Source organism: Phycodurus eques, chromosome 23, assembly GCF_024500275.1.
Source record: "Phycodurus eques isolate BA_2022a chromosome 23, UOR_Pequ_1.1, whole genome shotgun sequence".
In the NCBI taxonomy this organism is placed as follows: Eukaryota; Metazoa; Chordata; class Actinopteri; order Syngnathiformes; family Syngnathidae; genus Phycodurus; species Phycodurus eques.
In genome coordinates this window covers 5,498,654-5,519,668 of record NC_084547.1, presented here as the reverse complement: position 1 = coordinate 5,519,668, position 21,015 = coordinate 5,498,654, and the positions used below count along the sequence as shown (strand labels likewise).

The 21,015-nt window shown below is 52.2% G+C and overlaps 4 protein-coding genes and 1 long non-coding RNA gene across 14 annotated transcripts; 2 read left to right on the top strand and 3 right to left on the bottom strand.

Moving 5' to 3' along the window:
* Positions 1 to 2,430: 2,430 nt before the first annotated feature.
* On the top strand, positions 2,431 to 5,658 carry LOC133398102 (reelin domain-containing protein 1-like). Its single transcript, XM_061669713.1, has 4 exons — positions 2,431 to 2,629; positions 2,760 to 3,024; positions 3,107 to 3,267; positions 4,368 to 5,658. The coding sequence occupies exons 1-4, from the start codon at positions 2,431 to 2,433 to the stop codon at positions 5,330 to 5,332; spliced, it is 1,590 nt and encodes a 529-aa protein (XP_061525697.1). The 3' UTR covers positions 5,333 to 5,658.
* Positions 5,659 to 5,769: 111 nt separating this feature from the next.
* On the bottom strand, positions 5,770 to 9,325 carry slc10a7 (solute carrier family 10 member 7). Of its 3 annotated transcripts, XM_061668863.1 has the most exons (12): positions 9,061 to 9,325; positions 8,442 to 8,524; positions 8,214 to 8,350; positions 7,916 to 7,991; positions 7,805 to 7,843; positions 7,687 to 7,722; positions 7,477 to 7,560; positions 7,252 to 7,417; positions 6,523 to 6,574; positions 6,370 to 6,443; positions 6,156 to 6,301; positions 5,770 to 5,904 (listed from the first exon to the last, which is right to left on the bottom strand). In XM_061668863.1, the coding sequence occupies exons 1-12, from the start codon at positions 9,158 to 9,160 to the stop codon at positions 5,872 to 5,874; spliced, it is 1,026 nt and encodes a 341-aa protein (XP_061524847.1). In that variant the 5' UTR covers positions 9,161 to 9,325; the 3' UTR covers positions 5,770 to 5,871. The 3 variants fall into 3 exon arrangements, with proteins under 3 accessions (XP_061524847.1, XP_061524849.1, XP_061524848.1); XM_061668865.1 differs by lacking the exons at positions 5,770 to 5,904; positions 6,156 to 6,301; positions 6,370 to 6,443 and adding an exon at positions 6,925 to 6,969; XM_061668864.1 differs by lacking the exons at positions 5,770 to 5,904; positions 6,156 to 6,301; positions 6,370 to 6,443 and having other exon boundaries at positions 6,555 to 6,969.
* Positions 9,326 to 10,288: 963 nt separating this feature from the next.
* On the bottom strand, positions 10,289 to 13,635 carry ttc29 (tetratricopeptide repeat domain 29). 2 transcript variants are annotated; one of them, XM_061669313.1, is made up of 11 exons: positions 12,920 to 13,635; positions 12,777 to 12,836; positions 12,641 to 12,700; positions 12,163 to 12,326; positions 11,919 to 12,098; positions 11,412 to 11,624; positions 11,260 to 11,345; positions 10,993 to 11,084; positions 10,764 to 10,887; positions 10,608 to 10,697; positions 10,289 to 10,524 (listed from the first exon to the last, which is right to left on the bottom strand). In XM_061669313.1, exons 1-11 carry the CDS (start codon positions 12,979 to 12,981, stop codon positions 10,369 to 10,371), a joined length of 1,287 nt encoding a protein of 428 aa, XP_061525297.1. In that variant the 5' UTR covers positions 12,982 to 13,635; the 3' UTR covers positions 10,289 to 10,368. The 2 variants fall into 2 exon arrangements, with proteins under 2 accessions (XP_061525297.1, XP_061525298.1); XM_061669314.1 differs by having other exon boundaries at positions 10,449 to 10,524; positions 10,608 to 10,717.
* A 314-nt stretch (positions 13,636 to 13,949) lies between these two features.
* Positions 13,950 to 20,634, top strand: LOC133397697 (serine/threonine-protein kinase DCLK2-like). 7 transcript variants are annotated; one of them, XM_061668915.1, is made up of 16 exons: positions 13,950 to 15,012; positions 15,081 to 16,073; positions 16,757 to 17,124; positions 17,474 to 17,600; positions 17,711 to 17,830; positions 17,912 to 18,000; positions 18,090 to 18,162; positions 18,235 to 18,340; positions 18,408 to 18,465; positions 18,682 to 18,801; positions 18,879 to 19,025; positions 19,085 to 19,218; positions 19,295 to 19,372; positions 19,453 to 19,549; positions 20,284 to 20,364; positions 20,461 to 20,634. In XM_061668915.1, exons 2-16 carry the CDS (start codon positions 15,683 to 15,685, stop codon positions 20,557 to 20,559), a joined length of 2,088 nt encoding a protein of 695 aa, XP_061524899.1. In that variant the 5' UTR covers positions 13,950 to 15,012; positions 15,081 to 15,682; the 3' UTR covers positions 20,560 to 20,634. The 7 variants fall into 7 exon arrangements, with proteins under 7 accessions (XP_061524899.1, XP_061524895.1, XP_061524892.1 ...); XM_061668911.1 differs by having other exon boundaries at positions 15,081 to 15,134; positions 15,491 to 16,073; positions 17,711 to 18,000; positions 18,090 to 18,340; XM_061668908.1 differs by having other exon boundaries at positions 15,081 to 15,179; positions 15,491 to 16,073; positions 17,711 to 18,000; positions 18,090 to 18,340.
* LOC133397702 (uncharacterized) lies at positions 16,380 to 20,968 on the bottom strand. Its single transcript, XR_009767679.1, has 3 exons — positions 18,688 to 20,968; positions 17,479 to 18,455; positions 16,380 to 17,141 (listed from the first exon to the last, which is right to left on the bottom strand). It is a non-coding gene; the product is annotated as an uncharacterized LOC133397702 (long non-coding RNA).
* Positions 20,969 to 21,015: the final 47 nt, after the last annotated feature.

Below are 21,015 nucleotides of genomic sequence, written 5' to 3'. Positions count from 1 at the left end.
CTCGGGTCACGTCGCGTCGACAAGCCGCCCCGGGACGACCGGACGACGCCTTCTCGCCGCCGCCCCCCCCCCCCCCTCCTCATCCTCCGAGACTTACCGGTACCGGGGGGGCAGGCGGCGGCGGCGGTTGAGATGGTGCAGTCCGGGGCAGAGCCTATATATAGACCACAAATGATCCCGCCCGCGTCGACCTCCGGGCTTCCTCGCCACTTTGCAGTCGTGCCAGTGAAGGTTGGCAGGGGGGGGGGGGGGGGCGAGGGGAGGAGTGAGGAGGCCAAAGCCGCGGGGAGACGTCTTGTTCCAGGCCGACAAGAGGATGACGGGTCGGTCACTGAGCAGGGCAGATGGAGCTTTCCTCTCTCTCGCTCTCTCGTGCACGCGTGCGCACGCTCTCGTGTGAGCGCGCGCGCGCACGAGAGAGAGAGAGAGAGAGCGAGAGAGAGAGAGAGAGGGACGCAGTGGCTCTGTCCACGCGCCACGCGGGCACACGCAAGGTGAACAATTTTGCCCGTTTGAGGCGAACACGACAGCGCAGTCGAGACTTTTTCGCACAAGCACCAGCCAGAGCCGGAATGGAACCCAGTGGCGTGTTGCTGTGCTGAAATGCTGGCAAAGGAATTTCGGGATCTAGATTCTCTTTCCGACCACTTTGGACTTTTACTCCCTTCATTTGAAAACGGAAATCTGTACTTTCTACTCGTTACATTGTCAAAATCGGCTCCATTCTTTTTTTCTTCCAACCAAGGTGGAAGAAGAAAATAGAGAGGTAAAGCCAGTTGAGAGAGAAGCAAGATATTCCCCATCCGTGGCCTTATACACAGCATCATGCGGCATGTAACGTGATTAGTTATTTTTCTTAGTACGATGTAGGTTAATAAAATAGGGAAGTATGTTTGCTCATTGTGCCAAGTTATCAAGACAGACACTATGTATAATTGAGAGTAAAAAAAATGCAATTTTTTTTATTTGCTACTTTTGTTCCTTTACGGACGTACAGGAGTTGAAACAGGTACTTCTACTTTTCCCAGTTTTTATGGACACTGTGCACACTGTGTGCGCGGGGGATGCACAGTACTTTTGTCTACTCTTGCGCCCCAAGTGGCCACCGGCTGTAATTGAAAATGGCCCTTCTGTTTAAAACGTGCGGAATTTTGGGGCTTTTTTCATGAACTGACACAAAATGCTGACTGTTAAGCACTAAATTGGACATTTTGCGAGAAAATGACATTGTAAAAGTTGCGTTTCAACTTCATGTCAGTAACACGCAGGCACGTTGACTGCTGCAGTACCAAGCATGAGCCTCTAGAGGGAGCGATAGCAGTAAAGCGAGAAAAATGAGAGTCCACCGGAGTGAACAAAGTGTGTGAGACGGCAGCAAACTGTCACTTTTATTTGACTGCATCATCAGTTCATTCAAAGACATGTTGGATTTGAGGTTGGCCTTCACAGGTCCTTCTGACCGCCCTCGTCGCAGGCGCAGCGCAAACGCTACGTTGCAACGCTAGCCTGCGCGTACCCCGTAGGCACAGACGCAATCAGCGCTACGTTAACGGAAACATTTTGGTGCAGCCGTGACACATTCGACAAATGAAGAAGAACTTGAGATTCCGAGTGACATCTTTCGTGCTGTCGGTGGTCCACCGCTGGTCAAAGGTCACGGTGGTTTTGGGCCCGACCTGTGGAAGCCGACTTGGACGAAACCCCAGAGTGGACGCTCTGACCCGGATCGACTGGACTTTATGTTTTCCCGTGGCACACTAGACGATCTCTCAACGTACTTTAACGTGGGTGAGAATCACTGCAGTGGCACTGGATTGGATTTTGTGTGGACTGGGGGCAAGAGGAGGGACTTGCCTCTGTTAAATGTTTGGGAGATCCTGGAGGAAGGCGGCTGCAGCTGGCGTACATCCTGTTGGTGTGTCGGTGGGACGCGGGCGGGGGCGGGGTTAATCCTGTAGAAGCAGATCTTCTAGAAAACACAGAAGACCCAAAAAAAAAAAAAAAAATCCAGTTCTTTACACATCAGCTAGATCTGCATCCTTTCTAGTCTTGAACAGGCTTTTGGTTCGAATCATAGCTGACGCAGGAGCAGCTCTACTTCCTGTGGTTCTATGTCAACTGGCCCCCTCACTTCAGAGCCCCCCGGCCCGAAATCCCTCAAACGTAAAGCTCGTCTTCACATACTTGCTCTCACACAACAGCTGCTGTGCAACACTGCCACGACATCCTAGCAAGGTAGGAACGAACGTCATGTCTAGCCATTTACATTGACCTTTTGTTTGGACTATTTGCTTCATGTACGTTGAAGTTATCCTGAGAACGGTCAAAAGACTTCATTTAGATTTCAAATCAAAACATATAAATGATGATAGTATTGCTCTACCCAGCCCAAATGTCAAGCTGATCAATTCCTCTGTACTTCCTGTCAAGATGGCGTCCCCCCTGCTTTATTTGGCGACGACCGTGATCTTGTCATGCGCTGTCGCCGCGTTCTCTCGCGGCGCCGGTCCCGCTTCCTGCCAGACGATGAGTCCGGGTCACATCCGGGCCCAACCTCAGGACCCGAAGCAGAGCCACGTCACCATTCGCACGTCGCTGCGCTCGTATCTGCCTGGACAGCTGGTTACAGGTAATATTGACCATTCACTTAGTAACGATTGATCAGCACAGCAGAGTTCAGGTGATGGATGATGATGATGATGATGATGATGATGATGTAAAAATGGTCCAACGGCCTAAACAAGATCCTCGGTCCGCAGTGACTGTTCGAAGCTCTCGGGACTTCATGGGCTTCCTGCTGCAGGCCCGCAGTGGTGTCGATCCCGAAGCGGGGGCGGCCGCAGGGTCTCCCGCGGAGGGTCCGGTTCTGGTGGGCGGCTCCTGGACCCTGGCTCCGCCCGGGACCCACACGCTGCGCTGCCTGTCAGAGGGCGACACGCTCACCCACTCGGACAAACAGCTGAAGCGGAACCTGTCGTTTGTGTGGCGGGCTCCCGATGCACCCGTGGGAGACGTTCGCTTTTAGTGAGTCCACAGACCACACCCACCCGTTTGCACATTTCTGGCAGACTGTCCAACAGTCACTGGGCTCTCTTTGTCATTTTAGTATCACAGTGGTCCAGTCCTACTTTGTTTATTGGGCGGGGATTAAGTCTGCAGTGGTGCGTGACGGGAGTCGAAGTCTTTGGACTGGGAGAAACACAACAGGAGCAGAGCGAGAAAGAGCAGTTTTTGGTCTCCGTGATGAGAACTTGACCGCAGTGCCAGGTACAAATATCGAGCATGAGTGTTCCCTTGCGTTGTCATGACGAACACTCCTTCTGGTCTTAAACACAATCGACCTTCCGCAGGAAAACAAGGCTTTACCCCTGATGGAGTCTGGAGCAGCACTGCAAGTCCAGTGCCGCTCGCAGGGCACCAAATGGGTAGGGGGCTTAGTAAGAGGAACAACTCTGGAAATCAAAATCCAAGAAGTCGTTCTAGTGACAACTACCCAGATTTGGGATCCGTGGCTGAGGAGTCAAGAAGCGATCCTTACTCATCGCACCTTCCTTTCATCACCCCGCTCCCACCGGATGAACGTGCAAAAAGGTTTTCCGCTCCCGCGCCCCCTTTTCCGCTTCGCTCCCTCCGCCATTGGAAGGATGAGAGTAGGGAGAGAAAAGACCCAGAAACAAGGACGTCCAATCGAAATCTACTAAAGCCCTCAGAAAATCGCAGTCTCCTCAGCACGAGCCCTTCGGTGCAAACATCCCAGAAACCCACAGGACCACCAAATGTACCAACCAGTTCGTTTGCATACGAGACCCCAAGTAACTTTGCCACGTCCCAGAGGAGGCTCACAATACATGAAAACCAGAGCCAGTCTCTGTCTTTGCTTCAGTCATGGTCACACACTGACACAGATACATCTTCCACCAAGACAATTTCCCATTCCATTCCCTTTTTACCGAATCCTCTGAACTCCCCAACCCCTAAATCTCTTCTCCAGCCCCATACAAAGCCTGAAGAGAATCCATCCCATTCCAGAGACGGACCACCGCAAGCTCCCAGCAGCTCTCGTCAAACGCAGCTGCAAACTTTCTCGGCTCGATCTCGACAGCAAGTTAGCTACACCCCGAGAAATCTCGCCCTGTCTAACAAAGTAGTTGAGGGGCTGAGTACTAGCCCCCAACCACGGCCCCAAGCCCATCTCCAAACCGTGCCGCCCTACACCCAACCCTCAGTATCTACTAGAAGATTAGATGCGTTGCTTTTGGCAACAAGGACCGAACATGCCATTGTCTCTTCATCCACAATGGTGAAAAGCATCAGCCCATTCTATTCCTCCACTTCTTCTCAGGGCGTTATCTCCCTTCAATCTTCAGCAAGCCGCAAAGCTCCTCTTGACGTCTCTGAAGACACAACCACACAGCCATCTTTTACACGTTCCTCCAGCCAAGAAAAAAAGTCTCCTGGATTTTCTGCTCTCCCAAATCCTCCTCCCAAATCGATCTCGATCATTCTGTCCTCCCCTTTCCAAATGGTGTCCTCCTCAACATCTTCAACATTTCTCATGAGCGGTGTCATCAATTCTCCACCATCAGCTAGGCTCTCTTCTTCCAACCCAGGAACAGGGAGTTCCCTCTCTTCTTCTACCACCACCAGGTCTCCAGCTGTCCCCTCCTCCTCCTCATCATCATCCTTCTCCACCAAAGCATGCGTTCCTTCAACTTCTCACCCTTCTCCCTCCATTCCCACCTCAGTGGGACCCTCGTCTTTGATTTTGCCTACCCGTTCTTCCTCCCAGGCAACCTCCCCGCATCCAGGACCTTCTCCGGCTCCACGTCAATCTGACGACAACCGCCCCTCAATACCTCCCCCGCCTTTTCCATCCCCAAGACAGATCCGCGTTGCGTCGTCTGATCCCAAACAAAAGCGTAAGCCATCAACCTCCAGCCGCAAACTCCAATCCAACATCGGGGGTGTATTAAAACCAAAGTCAGCAAAGCCAGATACCAAGCTTCCCTTCAATCCCTCAAAAAGTCCAGGCATGGAGGGCAAGTACCCCGAAACTGTGCCTAGGCATAGCTCTTGGGAGCTGGGAATGCTGCTGGGCTGTTCGGCCGGCCTGGGGATGGCGCTGGTGGTCGGCGTGCGCTACGTGTACCGACAGGCCTGCGGGAAACGCACCGAGGTGACCCTGAACGACCGGGAGAGAGATTACGGGAGAGGCGAGCGACGGATGATCCAGGTTCAGGAGTGTGGCGATTTGGTCCGAGTCCGCCGAATCCGAGAGAACAGCCTTGTGCTTCTTGCCGAGTACGACATATTAGCATCGCCCGGAGACTGAAACGTAATGCGATGTTAGACACAGACACTTTCAAGACTCATTTATTTCCTTTTCTGAAAATAGATGGACATTTTGGATCATTTCTGTAAACCTGCGATTAAAAAGACAAAATGGCAGTCGCGGAGAGCCACAAAACGTTCAAACTCTTTGGTTCCAGTAAACATTCATAGCTTGGGACAACTCGGGTCTTAGTGTTCATGTTGTGTCGTCGTCACTTGGGTTGAACATCCAAGGCTTTAGGTCATATGAACTACAACCTATTCTAGCAAAAATCAAGACTATTGTAACCCAAGTTCACATTTCCCGTCAGTGGAAGCTGGAATAGCGAGTAGAAACTGTAGAAAAGAGCAATAAAAAGGGAATGGTCCCAGCGACACCATGCGTCCTATATCAAATATAAAAATGTACCTTTGCTTCTGTTAAATATAGAAGAATAAATGTTTTGGTTTTTGCCATCGCGAGGGGCAGCGAGGCGGCAGGTGGTCGCTGCTGGTCGGCCACCGGAAGGCACACGATCGCCCGGCGATTCGCTCGCTTCGTCAGACGGGCTGCAGGCTCGACATCTTCATCAGCTGGAAACACACAGAAGAGAACATTTGAAGTACGTGTGTGTGTGTGCGTGCGTGCGGCCGTGACAAACAAAGATGTCGGCAAATCTTTCTCACGCAAGCAAAGTTAATCAAACCCCCACAAGAAACCTTTGGTGAAATCATCTTTTGATGTTAGCAACTTTTGGGAAAATTAGCCAAAGCGTGTAACAACAAAGTCGAATCTAAACAAATCCAAAAAGTCCGGCAGGACGAACAGGAAGCGGCGCGCTCACCTTCTGGCGGCCGGTCATCCAGCTGCGGATGGTCGGCACCAGCACGGATCCCAGGAGGATCTGGGCCGGGTGGTAGATGAGCAGGGGGACCGAGATGAGCGACAGGCGATCGTAGCCCGCGAACACGATCTTCAGCATGGGGATACCTGCACGCCCGTCAATCAATCGCGGTCACAAGCCGCCCGCGTGCGTGTGCGTGAGCGCGGGCGCGTACCTAGCGTCAGCGACTTGTGCGTGGAGCAGAACACGATGGCCACCGTGTCGGCGGGACTGAATCCCGAGCCGGCCCTGCGGACGACACAAGCGCTCGGACAATGCGGTGCCAGGTGTTTGAAGAAGGTCAGAAATAACGTCCGCGCTCGCTCACCTGCTGGAAAATCCAAACGTGAGCAGCATGAAAGTGAGCTGGATGGAGAAAACTGCAAGGAAGCAGAGGATCACACAACCTTCTCAGACGTCCAGGCATTCGTCATTAACTCCGTGAAGTGCGTCGTGTTTTCTCACGCTTCCGACACGCACGTTCTACTCGCTATGGCGACACATTCTGCGTTTAGATCATCCATATACATACACTGTTGTAGTGGGAGTGGCCTTAACTTGCGCGACTTCCAACGTGTTGCCGTTTTTCTTCCTCATATTTAACACGACAAGCCAAGATCGACTGCCTAATCTTTATCTTCAACTCGAAAACTCTTGCTATTCTCAAATCCAAAGCGATGCGACGCCGCCATCCGTAGGAATCCGTCAGTCATTACAGTGGTTTACAAACCTGCATTTCACAGCCAAAATGGGGGAGACCCTCTTCCACGCCTACCTGTTGAAAAACGTACTTGAAGAATAGATACGTTGACGGCAGCAAATGATTGGATTCCTGACAAATATAAACGTCCACGGTAGTCAATGAGCTAACGATCGTGTGACACTAAATGTCATTTTTGATTCTGCGACATCGCAACACTGTTCACCTGCGATTTCAATTCAGAATCGCAGCAAAACGAGTCGCCGACAGTCGGTCACTCGAGAGAGTTCGGTCACGTCATTCGGACCAACCTGTTTTGGGCGCCGCAGACCGGCGTAGAAACATGAATTTACTCACTGATGAGAACGACTACAAGCAGGCTGGTGGGGTCCAGCTCCATGCTGGGGTTGCTGAAGGTGTCGCAGAAGGTGCTGTAGATGATCACGAGGAGGACGGCGCTGCTGACGGTGCCGAACGGAGGTTTCCTGCGCTCCAGAAACTCCCTCAGGAAGCGGCGGCACACCTGCGGGGGCGCACCGTGAGCACGCCGCTCGCTCTGCCCACGAGGTTCCGCCGGCGTACCTGACCCAGGGCGAGCGGCACCACCACCGTCATAAAGAGCTGAGAGAAGATGGAACCGAAGGCCACCGAGGATGAGGAGCCCAGCTGGAGGAAACATTTCAAAAGGTCCCTTTTTACCCATCAATATCTTGAAGGCGAGAAGGCTTTTTCTATATTTGTATGATTGTTTTTATGACGCGTCATCACACAAACATGTCGGCTGCAACTTACAAAAATCAGCAGCAGCGTCGGTGTCACCACGATACCCTGCGCAAGACAAGAACCCGGTTACACGCCGCTTCACCTCCCTCGCGCCACGCCACGCCACGCCACGCCACGCCAATCTTACCAGGAAGCTCCCGAACGCAGAGTTGAAGATGGCGGCCGCCTGGCAACACACGCCCGATCGGTCACCGTGGCAACGACACATTGTTTCTCGCCTGACAAGAGCGCGCCTTACCTCGTTACCGCCGACGGCTTTGGTGAGAATGACGGCCGAGGAGACCGGAGGCGGCATGCAGCTCACCGTTTGTAACCTAGGCAACGACACCCCTCGGAGTCAGGATGCTGTGAATGCTAAATGCTACTCTAAAGCGTGCGGCAGTGGTAAAACTAGAAATACAAAAGAATATACGTTTGCTGTCCCTCACGGATTTTCAGTGGGTGTGAAACAGATCCCCCATCCCGCCCCGTTCACACACTCCGGCCCTGAATGAGCCTTGTGTGAGTACGTCCAGGTCAAGTCAACAAAAAGTTACCCTCTGAGCAGCCATTGGTCGATGGTGGTCAGCGCCAGCACTCTGACCAGCAGCCAAACGGTCAGCGGGAAGAAGACCAGCGTGAACGACTGAACGAAGAGGTGAAGGCGCACGTGAAGCAACGCGCTGGTCAGCTCCTGCACGCACGCACGCACGCACGCACACACACACACACACAATACATTTCAATGGCCGGTGATGTTCCCGCATCTCATCGGGGGGCTTCACCTCTGTCTTCAGCGAGAGGCCGCTGTTGAAGAAGATCAGCGAGACCGCCACATACGAGACGGTGATCTCGGGCTTCAGCGGTCCTGATCGGGCGAACACACACACACACACACACACACAGTTTGAGGGGAAAGTGGTCACTATGGCAACCATGGAAACAGCAGCAAGGCAACGTGTAACATTCAGTAGCAGGTTATCGCAAGATGTAAAGGTGTCCGTGAACGTCTCATCATAAAACGCCTTTAGCTTTGGCTAATTACAAAAGAGAGAAATGGCCTCATCTTCACCAAGAGACACTTTCACTGGCTGTGGTCCAAATGTGCGCACTCGTGAGAGGCGTGCGCGTGCGCGTGTGCGTGCAGAATGCAACGTGTCACCAAACCTCCCTCGGAAACTTCCGGATCCCACACTCACCTTCCATTTGGAGAGATATGCATACTGTATTCTCCCTGTAGTGATACGTCAGACGAATGGGTCAAATTTAAACCTGCCTTCGGCGCACGTTACATTAACATTTGAAATGATTTATAATACTAAAGCCCATATTAAAACGAACACCACTGAAATGGGGCCATGTCTGCATGTCGAATGTGGTGACATGTTCGCATCCTGGTCTCACCTCCTTTGACACCGAGGCCGGGCTGCACTTTTGCCGACAATATCACCAGCACAATCCCAACGATGAACCATTCCTTCCGAATGCTGGCCAGCAGACCCATATTTCGGCACCGGCCACTTCCGGATCACCCGGCGGGCCGCTGAAACTCCGAACGGCCCGCGGCGGATCTCTTTTGCCGGTCTTCTTGTCCACACAAAGCTCGTTTGAAAAGAGTTCCGACTTGTGATGTCAAGTGTTCCTCAAACGCAGCTTCCTCTTCTTCTTGACATCATTGGCGGTTGACAAACAACAATGGCAGGGAAATGGCGCCACCTTCCGGTTAAAGTGCGCATTGGGCTGCTGGACGAGCGGTCGTTGTCACCCGACCCGAGAGGTTTGTGCCAAAAGTCAGCGAAAAAAACAGAAACGTAAAACTCAAACGAAAGTGAAAAGAAAAACAAAAGCGTAAGCGAAAAATACAAACGCAAAAATCGTCATCGCGTTTGCGATTTAAAAGGTTTTGTGTGAATCTTTTATGCACAAATCTGATTCCATACACAGACACAAGTAAGGAAATGTTGAATAACGCTTTGATTTTCAAATTCCATTTTTAAAACGAAAACAGAACATAGCACGGGACACAAATCGAAAAAATGCCTGTATTGTATTTGTTTTGGACTGGCGGAAGTTGTCACTGACAAGAACAGTGCTCATGCTGGCCAGCAGAGGGCGGCAGCGTAGTTCCTTCCACATGCCAACCGGAAGGAGGAGGGGGCCAAATTGGATACTTTTGACTTTATCTCGTGTAGTTTCTCTCATTTCTCCCCCTTTCCCCCCCCCCCTGAATATTACAAAATGTCTTCCTACTAAAAGTGTTACTTCTGGAACTGCCTCCTTCGCTTCTTTAGTGGCTGTTTTGGTGTACCGCCCACACCCAAAGAGTGGATCGAAATAATATAGTTTTGATTTATATTGCTTTATGTTAGCAGGCGTAGCCAGCTGATGATGCTAACTGCTAGCCGCTAAGCGCCCAACTAAAGATAAAGCGTCATTAGCAATATACATAGTTTTAAAACGAGAGCATTTATGCATCAGTAAAGTAAAAACGTAATAAAATGCCTAAAAGTATAATTGGTATTCTTATGGGTCGCAAAGCAGCAACATCTACACCAGCGTCCTCACAGGTCCAACTTTCAGTTTTATTCTTTCCAGACATTTAAACGCTTGTTTAACTGCTTCACTGTTTAAAATCAAGTCGTTTATTAAGTACAACAGTGACTTTTATAGTATTTCTTTGCTGATGGTGGGATTACAGTACATGCCACGAGTCTAATAGTCGCACACGCCAGCGTTGTCACTGCGGTCACGGAGTCCTCTCGACACCTTCCAGTCCAGCAGCCGTGAGAGGGCGGCAGGCGCGGGGGACTCCACGTCGGCGCTGTACTTCCCCACAATGCACCGAGTGTGAGCGCTGGCCAGCGACACCTGACGGACACGCGGGCGGCAAAAGTAGCCAACGTGCGCGTGAAGCACGTTCAGAACCAATGAAGAGAAAATTGCCGACGTACCTGAGCCTTCTGCACCAGAGTCACGTCTCCAATGTCACACGCCACGCTGTAACCCTGGAGCAAACTCTCGCGAGCTCGATCGTACTGCCTCTGCAGGGAGGGAGGGAGAACTGCAACATGACCGTGTTAGTACGTGCGCGCGTGTGCGTGAGATACCCTGTTGGTGTAGACGTTGCCCAGACATAGGCACGCGTCCACGAGGTGGTGATGTAGGCCGTTGCTACGAGAGATGTCAACTAACGTCTCCAAAAGCTGAATGGTGCTGTTGAGGTTTCCCTTGCTGAAACCCAAAACATAACTCAGGCTTGTGAGTAGCGTATATACAGCACACGCCAACTGGATGTGATCAGAAAAGGCGGCTCGATGTGGTTGGTTGCGAGCGCACCTTTCGCATAACTTGGCCACGGCCTTGTAGGCCTTCCCCAGGCCGTCGAAATCCTCCGTGGTGCTGCAGATGTGCATGGAGGTGTTGAGGTACTGCAAACAACAGCGACACGTCAACGCTTCTCACGCACTCAATAATTGGACGAAGTAAGTCCAAGTGAGGAGTAAGCGGTGCTTACACGGCTCCCGCGTTCACTCTCCCACTCTGACATTCACTTGCTCGCCCACACATTTGGTCTCTCTCACACACACACACACACACACACACCTGTTCGGACGTGTCATAGTCGCCGACGCTGTAGTACGCGAGTCCCAGCTGATAGGCGGCCTCGCCTTCAATGTTTTTGTTTTCAGCTGCAACAGGACGCGACTCGTTTTACGACAGGGACGACGGCGAGCGCGCGGCGGCGGTCCGCTTACACTCGGTGGCGGTGGCGTAGCCGCGGTGGAGCAGCTGGAGCGCCTCATCGGGATCGCCGGCCTTGATGCGAGCGTCCGCCTGCCGGCTGCAGATGGCCCACATGCTCTCGCGGGCTCGGCGCGGCAGCGAGCGACCGGACGAGTCCAGCCAGCCGCCTTCGTCGGCCATCTGCACGCACAGCTCGGCCTGCTGCCTCGCTTTTTCCAGCTGACCTGCGTGTGGATGTGAACCCGCTTTGTTTTAGAGGTGCTATGAATATGACAACGGCAAAAAAGTACATGAAGCCAAGGAAGTTTAAAAAAAAAAAAAAAAAAGTACTCTTGAAGGAAGTAAGGAAAGAAGATTAAGCAATTGAAGGATGTAAGGATGCATGAATGGCAAAAAGGTGTGAGGGAAGGAAAGCAGAAACATTTAAGCAAAGGAATGCAGGAATAAAAAGAGAGGAATGGTCAGGAAAGAAAGTAAAGAAGGCAGAAAAGGGGAAGGAAGGCCGCGCGCGCGCGCACCTTGCTGCAGGTAGAGCTCAGCCAAGCACGCGCGGCCCTCGGTGGCGTGCCTCATGCAGCCGTCTTCCCGCGCCTGCGTGCACGTGTGGTAGAAGTGCAAGCTGAGCCACAGGTCCTCCCGCTCGGCCGTGAAGTAGGCGCCCAAATGAAGACGCTGCTCGTACGCCGCCGGCCAACGACCTGCGGCGAGCGTTTGTTGGAGCCGTGCCGCCGACAGTCACCGCGCGGAAACGAGCGTCAGTACCGTCCCGTTGGGCCCGCTCGGCCCGGCTCAGGTGCAGACCGACGCTCTGGACTTTGGCGTGCTGCTCCTCCAGAGGCGTCTGAAGGCTGAGAGCCGAGTTGATCTCGGCCGCCTCCCGCCGCTCCCGATCCAAGCGCAGCAGCAGGAAGAGCTCCGAAAACGACCTGCAACACGCATTTACAGCGTTTCTTCCACGATTGTATTTCTTTATTCCCGACATCGCGAGTTGTCTTCATTTCGTTTCTCTCGGCTCACTCCGCTGCCTTTTTCTGCGTGGCGTGCATGCGCTTACGGCTAACCGCGAGGCGCTCTAAAGCGGCACGCCGGCAGACTATCCAAAGGGAAGATGCATTTGCAGGCTGCAGGCGTGGCTAGCAAGCTGACTGCAGGTCACAATAGCGCTGATGCGTCTTTGAAACTGTATTACTATTATTATTATTATTATTATTATCATTATTATCATCTTCAAGTGAGCTACCTGTGGAAGCCATGTTGGAGCAGGCCCACGCAGATGTTCTGCTTCCGACTGTTAATGAACCTATGAAGGAGCACACGTCAAATGAATTGAACGCTTCATAAAGTGATTGACGAGCCTTCCGAGCATATTTACTCACTTTGCGATATCGTCCTTGGAGAGAATCTGTGCTGATTTTTCTGAGGTTTGGGCAGACTTCCTACGTACGCACACAGAATGTTCAATGTTTCATTGCTGTGCGTGGACCTTTGGGAGCAAGCGTGGCCTGCAGGTGCACCTCACCTGCTTTTCTGCCTCCTGCCCCTCGACGTCACTTCCGGCAGAGAGCTGCCCGCCGCTTCCATCCTCAACTATCACTCCATCCAAACTGTAACGTTAGTGTATACCAACGTTTGGGCCACCCGATACAGTATATTAACTCTCCGTGATATATTTGAAAGTAGCGAGCTTTAGTTAGGTTTATCTTTCACTATTACCGATTAGCCGGCGACATGAGCACGCTAGCGGACACAACGGTGCGTTCCAGTACTGATAGAAAGTCGGTATTTCTGACCACTCGTTCAAGGTGGACTCATGAGATGTTATTTACTGTTGAACGCGAACTCGTTACATGATATTTCGTCTCTGTTAAATGTCGTAACTTGAATTAGTGACCTCACCTCCGCTTGGGCTGGCGACAACGACGTAAAGCACGCGTCTGCTTTGACGTTCTCCCCGAATTTCAGCGGGACGTTGGAGTTCCTACTACGTCACCGATGAGCTGTTTTCTGTGTTGCCATGGCAACTCACCCTTCCATGCGGCAACTTTCACCATGGCAACCAAGGCCAATCGTGTACATACCTCCCTTTAGTCTCAAGACAAAGTTTTCCATGAAATAAGCATTTCAAAGTCAACTCTGTACTCTTTTAAATATTATACGGGACCTCCACTTAACATTAAAAGCTGCACTTGTCACACGTTACTTAATAAAATCACAAAAGTTGCATGTTAATTGTGTGTCCATTACATTCATATCTACACACTGACATATGTTGAGCAGGCATTCCAGTTTCGATTTTTATTTTATCATCAGTATCTTTCAATATTAGGAAAAGCGCAACCAAGATTTGATTTACTTGGATTGTTTTTTTGTTTTTGTACTGCCAATAAAATGTTGTGATTCTGTACTTTATTCTGTACTGTTCCTGTTAAAAGCACTACACAGTAGTACAAGGGGTTAAATTGACTTATTAGTGCCCTCTAGAGGCTCGCTCACGTGACCCAGCGCGTAAACGGGAGCGCGCACGCGCACGCGCACGGTGCCCTCGCCGTTGAAGTGATATCGATGACGATTGCTTCATCAACTGGACGCGGCCGGCGGTCGTCGATGGCGGTCGCATGGCGGGACCTGGGCGGACGATTGGACGGTTTCGGGCGGGTGCACGGGAGAGGCGTTGCCTGGTAACGGCCTGCACGGATACAAGGCCCGCCTCCATCAACAGAAACTCTGACGCTCCATCGTATGAAGAATCTCAGACAGTGCACATAATGTATAATAATGTACGCATCGTGTACTCGTTATGTATCGTAGCGACACGATGATGGTCGTGGTGTCGCATCGTTACAAATGCATCCAAAGTTTGTCCGCACCGTATATGAACTTTTTAGCCCTCATCTTTGCTTTCGTTGGAAAATGTACGCCATGGTTGATATTAGCCGATTGGGTTCAAGAAGATTGCGGATACAAGCGGCTGGAACGAGTTTCCACCACGGGCTCAGAGTTGAGTCGCTGCTCCCCCGCGTCGACAGGAGCCAGCTGAGTTGCAGTGGCGTCTGGGCTCGCCTGCTGAAGCTGCTGCGACCTCAGATAAGCGGAAGTAAACGGATGGATGGGTTATACCCCCCCACAAATGAATTAAAATGAACGTCAATCACTCTATTAGACTTTGCTTTCAACCCTATCTTCGTGCACACGCATACATATACGCTTCAAATCTATCGATCGATCCATCCACCCTTGTAATGATTCAATTCCCTCACGCGTTTGCCATTTTTTTGGCTTTAAAGTGGCTGAAGTGACCAAAATGGGACATGATTGGGGGGAGGGGTCGAGCGAGCGAGACAAAAGACGCGGAGAGAGAGCGAGCCTCGGAGGAGGGGCGGCAGCGGAAGCTCGTCGTGCCGGCGTCTCCTCTCTGCTGCTGCCGTCCGGAGCCCGTCCCGGCGCAACCCGCGACGAGCTCGCCGCCGGCGCATCGCTAATCCCCGGATAGCGGCCCGGCCGTCGTCGCCGTCCGTCTGCCGTATCCAGCCGGAAAATACCGGAACCTGCGCACCGGGGAGGGCGGGGGGTAGGGGACCTCCATAGCGACAAACCGGCTCCACGGCATTATTGGTAGGTGCCTCCCGCCGCTGTGCACGCGCTTGGACGGATTCACGCTTTTGTTCTAATCCCGTGTGCAGGTTGGTGACTGGATTGCACCTGCAACCTTGACCGACACGTTTGCACGCTACAAGGTGATGCCGACTCCCCCGCTGCGAACCATCGGACCCTACAAACACGTGAATACGTTTGATTGGTGCGACTAAGACTGGACCTGGACGCGGACGCGGATGCCGTCGTGACCTCTCCTCGCGATTCGGGCGCCTTGCTTTTCAGGGTGTAACGACAGATTCGAGGCCAATTCTGCTTGCTACGCTTCTACTAAAATCATGTCAACCGTTACAGACAATGACAATCATGTATTTCTTTGCATCGCAATGTAGTTTTGTCGGCATAAAAGATCATTTTGCAGTGCGGTGACCCCAAAGTAGCATTGATTTTGTATCCTTACGTTGAATTGTGGCTTATCTTTCTTTTGTTTCATTTGCAGTGGTCTCCATTCTTGCCGCAGATTGGCATAATCTCCTGAAATCACCACCCGAAAGATCTCGAATGGCTTTGTAGAAACATCGCCGTGGCCTCTTTTCGAAATCAAACATCTCCACGGAAGCTTCTCAGCCGAGTCGAGATGAATCCCGAGTAGCACGACCGCGCGCCCGGACTCGATCTCATCAGTAAGACCATGGAGCTGGAGCACTTTGACGAACGCGACAAAGTTCGCCGCGGGCGCTCCGCTCGGGCAAAACGAGACGACTCGGGCCCGAGCTCGCGGGGCAGCAGCCTGGTTCCGAGCCCGGCGCACAGCACCAACTGCAGCTACTACCGCACCCGCACTTTGCAGGCGCTCACCTTGGAGAAGCGCGCCAAGAAGGTGCGCTTCTACCGCAACGGGGACCGCTCCTTTAAGGGGCTGGCGTACGCCGTTTCCAGCGACCGCTTCCGCTCGTACGACGCCCTGCTGGCGGAGCTGACCCGCTCGCTGGCCGACAACCTCCACCTGCCGCAAGGGGTGCGGACCATCTACACCATCGACGGCGCAAAGAAGATCAGCAGCATGGACGAGCTGGCGGAAGGTCAGAGACACATGCACGCACTCGCGCAATATATGGCCAGCAATAACGTGGGATCACATCGCGGTGGGGCTTGAGATACAAGCGACCCGACTTGAGTTCTTCCAGATACGAGTCGTCGCTCAGCCAATTTTCTGCTTTGACGTGTGAGCGAAACGTCGGGATACCAATACTCACAGACTGCTCTTTATCCTCTGCAAAGAACGACTATTATTCTTGCAGCAGCTGCGACTGTCCAAATGGCCAAGGGGTGCACAACGGAAGGATCAGCACAACGTCCAGTAAATTGAAGCAAAAAAACTGTCTCATTCTTCATATTCCTTTTAATTGTGTTTTTATAAAATACAATATTATAGCGTGGATGACGGCACAAGCTTGGCGCACCTATCTTTGGGCAGCATTCCCGACTTATAGGATTGTAGTTGAAGCGACTTGAACTGCTCCTTTCCCTGCGCTCGTCAATATTGATGACTGTAAAGACCACTAATGAGCACTAATGCACGGAAACTAAGACAGCCGCATCACTTTGCAACGTAACGCGTTCACACACACGTCACACAAAAAGGGGCTTTTGGTTAAGTTCGCCTGGAAAGGTTGCAGTGCATTTGCAGTTTACCAGAAAGCTCCACAACCCAAACTTTTGCTAAGCCGTGTAAGCTCCTCATGAGTCCCGTCTCTCTGCTCAGGCGAGTGCTACGTTTGCGCCTCCAATCAGCCTTACCGCAAAGTGGACTACACCAAGATCTCCGTCCCGAGCTGGAAACCCGGCGCCGGGAGCGCCGCGGCGAGCTCGGGCAGGCCCTCCGTCGCGGCCGCCGGGCCCGCGGTCTGCGTCGGCGGCAAAGAGCGTCCCGAGGGCCGAGAGGGCAAGGACTTCATCAAGCCCAAGTTGGTGACGGTGATCCGAAGCGGCGTCAAGCCTCGCAAGGCGGTGCGGATCCTCCTGAACAAGAAGACGGCTCACTCCTTCGAACAAGTGCTGGCCGACATCACGGAGGCCATCAAGCTGGACTCGGGAGCCGTCAAGAGGCTCTACACGCTGGACGGAAAACAGGTGAGCTCAGCTTGCACCTTGGAACACAAAACGGGACGGAACACTTAATCGACAAACTCTTTCCTTTCGTTTTTTGCTGACTTCTCATACAATGCCTCATTGTTGAGCTTTAATCTTCGGAGTGATTCAAGCCGTGACAGCTACACTTCTGCTTGAAGATACTCTCATCTCTTTCCGTAGACTTAACACATCATATGGAACTATTTTTAAACATGCGTGCACGCACACACGCTCATAGAGAAGAGAAGAGAAGAGCTGATTTAAAAAAAAAAAAAAAAAGAGCGACAGCAGCAGAGTGGACATAAAAAAAATTGGGAAAAGCTTGAGCAGTGTGTTTGTGTGTGCGCAGCTGACCTGTCTACAGGACTTCTTCGGAGACGACGACGTGTTCATGGCGTGCGGGCTGGAGAAGTTTCGCTACGCTCAGGACGACTTTGTGCTCACTCACGGTGGCAAGACGGCGGCCTTTGTTAACGGTCTCGCTCGCAGACAGAAGCGCATGCCATCAGGATGAAAAGTCACCCCAAAACCCAATTGCCGCAACTTTTCCCGAGTCGTGCGCTTAGAGCCGTCTGTCTTTTTTCAGAGTGCCGAGTCAAAGCATCTCGTCCCGCCGTCTCGACTCCTAAGGGTTCCGGTGGATCTGGTTTGGCCTCCTCCAAGGCTTCAGCCAAAGCTGCGGCCCAGGCCAGGTCACCGGGATCGGGTGGGAGCCGGCATCCGCACGGGACCCGTTCGAGACGCTTTCCTATCTTCGCTCAACACGATCCTTTCCTCTCCTCTGCAGCCAACGAGGCGTCAGGATCGCAGGCCCCCGCAAAGTCGTCCAGGTCGAGCCCCTCCCCCACGGGTCCCGGGACACGCAGCAGCCTCAAGGTGGGCTCTTCGTTAAGGTTGCGAGCCTACTCTTCGTCTCGTCTCCATCCTCTGCACCAACACGATCCGCGTCTCGCTCGCGTCCGCAGGTTTCCCCTCATCGCTCTTCATCCGTGGACGTCAACGGTGCGGCCGAGCACGCCGATGGCGTCACTCCCGAAGGTGTGTTGTCACGACCGCCAAACTGTCTGTCCGACGGCCGAGTCACCACACCGGTCAAACTTCTCTTCCAAGAGAATGGAAACCTGACGGTGTCGTCGACGCTCATCAGCAGCAAGTACAATATCGGGAAAGTCATCGGCGATGGAAACTTTGCGGTGGTGAAGGAGTGCGTCGAGAGGTAAAGATAAACCAAGTTTGGTTTTTGTTAGCCGAAAGCGCCGTGACGCTTCTGATGTTCCTGGCAGGTCCACCGGGCAGGAGTTCGCTCTGAAGATCATCGACAAAGCTCGCTGCTGCGGGAAGGTAACGCACACGGCAGAGGCACAGTTAGCAGAAGTCTTGCATTGTGGGTAATGTAGGCATAAATGGGTCAAATAATTGTCTAAACGTGCAGAGACCCAGACAGGACACGTGGGGTGGGGGGAGATTATACACATATCTCGAAACTGTGTGCACAAAATGCTCATTTGTGGCCACGACAAGAAAAGAATCCCCCCACGTCATGTTCCGTATGAATAGGAGCACCTGATCGAGAACGAGGTGGCGGTCCTGCGGCGGGTTCGACACCCCAGCATCATCCAGCTCATCGAGGTGGACGAAACGCCGTCTCAGCTCTTCCTGGTCATGGAGCTGGTCAAGGTGGCCTTCTTCCTCCCGCGTGCGTGACGACCGACTGTAGGGTCAAAGTTACAACTCCGTCTCTGTGCCCGCCTCAGGGCGGCGACCTGTTCGACGCCATCACGTCGTCCACCAAGTACAGCGAGCACGACGCCAGCGCCATGGTGTACAACCTGGCCGGAGCCATCAAGTACCTGCACAGGATGAACATCGTGCACAGAGACATCAAGCCAGAAAACCTGCTGGTAGGCGCCGGCCAACGTGGGCGCCACCGCGCCGTGTGACGCGTTTGTGTTCCCGGCAGGTGTGCGAGTACCCGGATGGCACCAAGTCGCTCAAACTGGGAGACTTCGGTTTGGCCACGGTGGTGGAGGGGCCGCTTTACACCGTCTGCGGCACGCCGACCTACGTGGCCCCGGAGATCATCGCCGAGACCGGGTGAGAGGACACAGGAAGTGAGCACAGGGCTTTCTTTTTGAGCTGGCATTCATCGCTTGCGGATGTGTGTGCGCAGTTACGGACTGAAGGTGGACATCTGGGCGGCGGGCATCATCGCCTACATCCTCCTTTGTGGTTTCCCGCCGTTCAGAAGGTCAGCGAGAATCTACCGCACAGGCGGCTGGACCCAACGAGGGTCCGAAACAAAATATAATTGTGCCTCGTCTTCCTCAGCGAGAACAACGTCCAGGAGGAGCTGTTCGATCAGATCCTCAGAGGCAAGCTGGAGTTCCCGTCTCCGGACTGGGACGCCGTCAGCCTTCCTGCCAAGGTGACGGCTACAGCCATCCACGGAAGAGTCTAGAAGAACGTCCCCAAACTCGTGTTCTCTGCTACATTTCGGATTGCCTACTGCGGTTCCATTACATCGTTTTTGTGTTGTTTTTCCAGCTTCGAACTTTTAACATCAATCATCAAACACAGACAACCCGGAAATATTGATTCGAGTCAATGTGAAGTGAAAATGTCTTCTAAATTTAACACATCAGAGAGAAAAATGTCAACAATCCTGCCAAATTTGAACGATCAAAAAAATATATATAAATAAATAAAACGCGTAAAATGAGGCTTCAAACTTGTGAAATAAAATCAAGCCATTGTCTCCGCTCTGGAATGTTCTAGGCGTGTCCAAACACAAAAAACAAATTCCTGCCTCTTCCGACTTTCTCTGCGTGACATTCGTGCGCTCGCAGCCGACGACGAGGCGCTCTAAAGCGGACGCGCCGTCGGACTATCAGAAGGGAATATGTATTTTCAGGGTGAAGGCATTGCTCACTCTACGGTTCACAACCTTTCCAGTCTGTTTTCAGCAATTATCTTCAAATATCTACCAAGAATTTAGAAACAAATCTCTGAATTCACTTTCTAGTCGTTAAATGTTTAAAACGTGCCGGATGGGTAAAACCATAATCTCCTTTACTTTGTCAATTTTCACAGATTACAAGGGGCGTAAAATGTATCCCCCGTGAAAAACGCAATCTCATTGTTCCGCCATCTTTTCCTCAGATGCTGATCAGTCAGATGCTGCAGGTGAACGTGGACGCTCGCTTCACGGCAGACGAAGTTCTCTCGCACCCATGGGTGACGGTGAGCTTTCCCCTTTGTGAAGATCACCTTTTTTTCCCCCTCTGTTGTTTGCCCCCCCAAAAACGACATCATTCCTTGCCGCGCGCGCTCATGCAGGACGACGCTCCCATCGACTCCGGCAACGAAGATCCCGGCGGAGCGGAAAAGGAACCTCCGGGGCTGGAAACCAAGCAGGTTCCTTCCCCGCTGGTCTAAACCTCAACCGCTGGACCGCAAACCTCACAACATGTCTTTTCCTGGAGAATGTCAACAAATTGAGAACTCCATTCCCATCGGTGACAATCCCCGATTCTTGTTTGTCCAATCACCGTAAGATTATCCTCAACTCTTCCGACTGCTGTCAACTGGAGCACAATCCAGTATTTTGGGAATATCCGCAGTTAGAATTAAAAAAAAAAAAAAAAAACAGGTGCACAAGTCCAGTCTGTGCATCAAGACTAGTGGACTGGTGAGTTGAAGCCTTTCCCCGTAGCCAGAATGTCTTCCACTTTTTCTGGAAAGCAACTTCCTTTTGTATTGGCGGCCCCCGGCAACCAATCTCCCAATCGGAGGCCAGAAGCACTGTGCCTGTCTACACTGATCCACACAGGGTTTAAAAAAAAAAAAAATAGAAAGCGGTCAACAATTTGGCATTTACGATGACCAACGCAC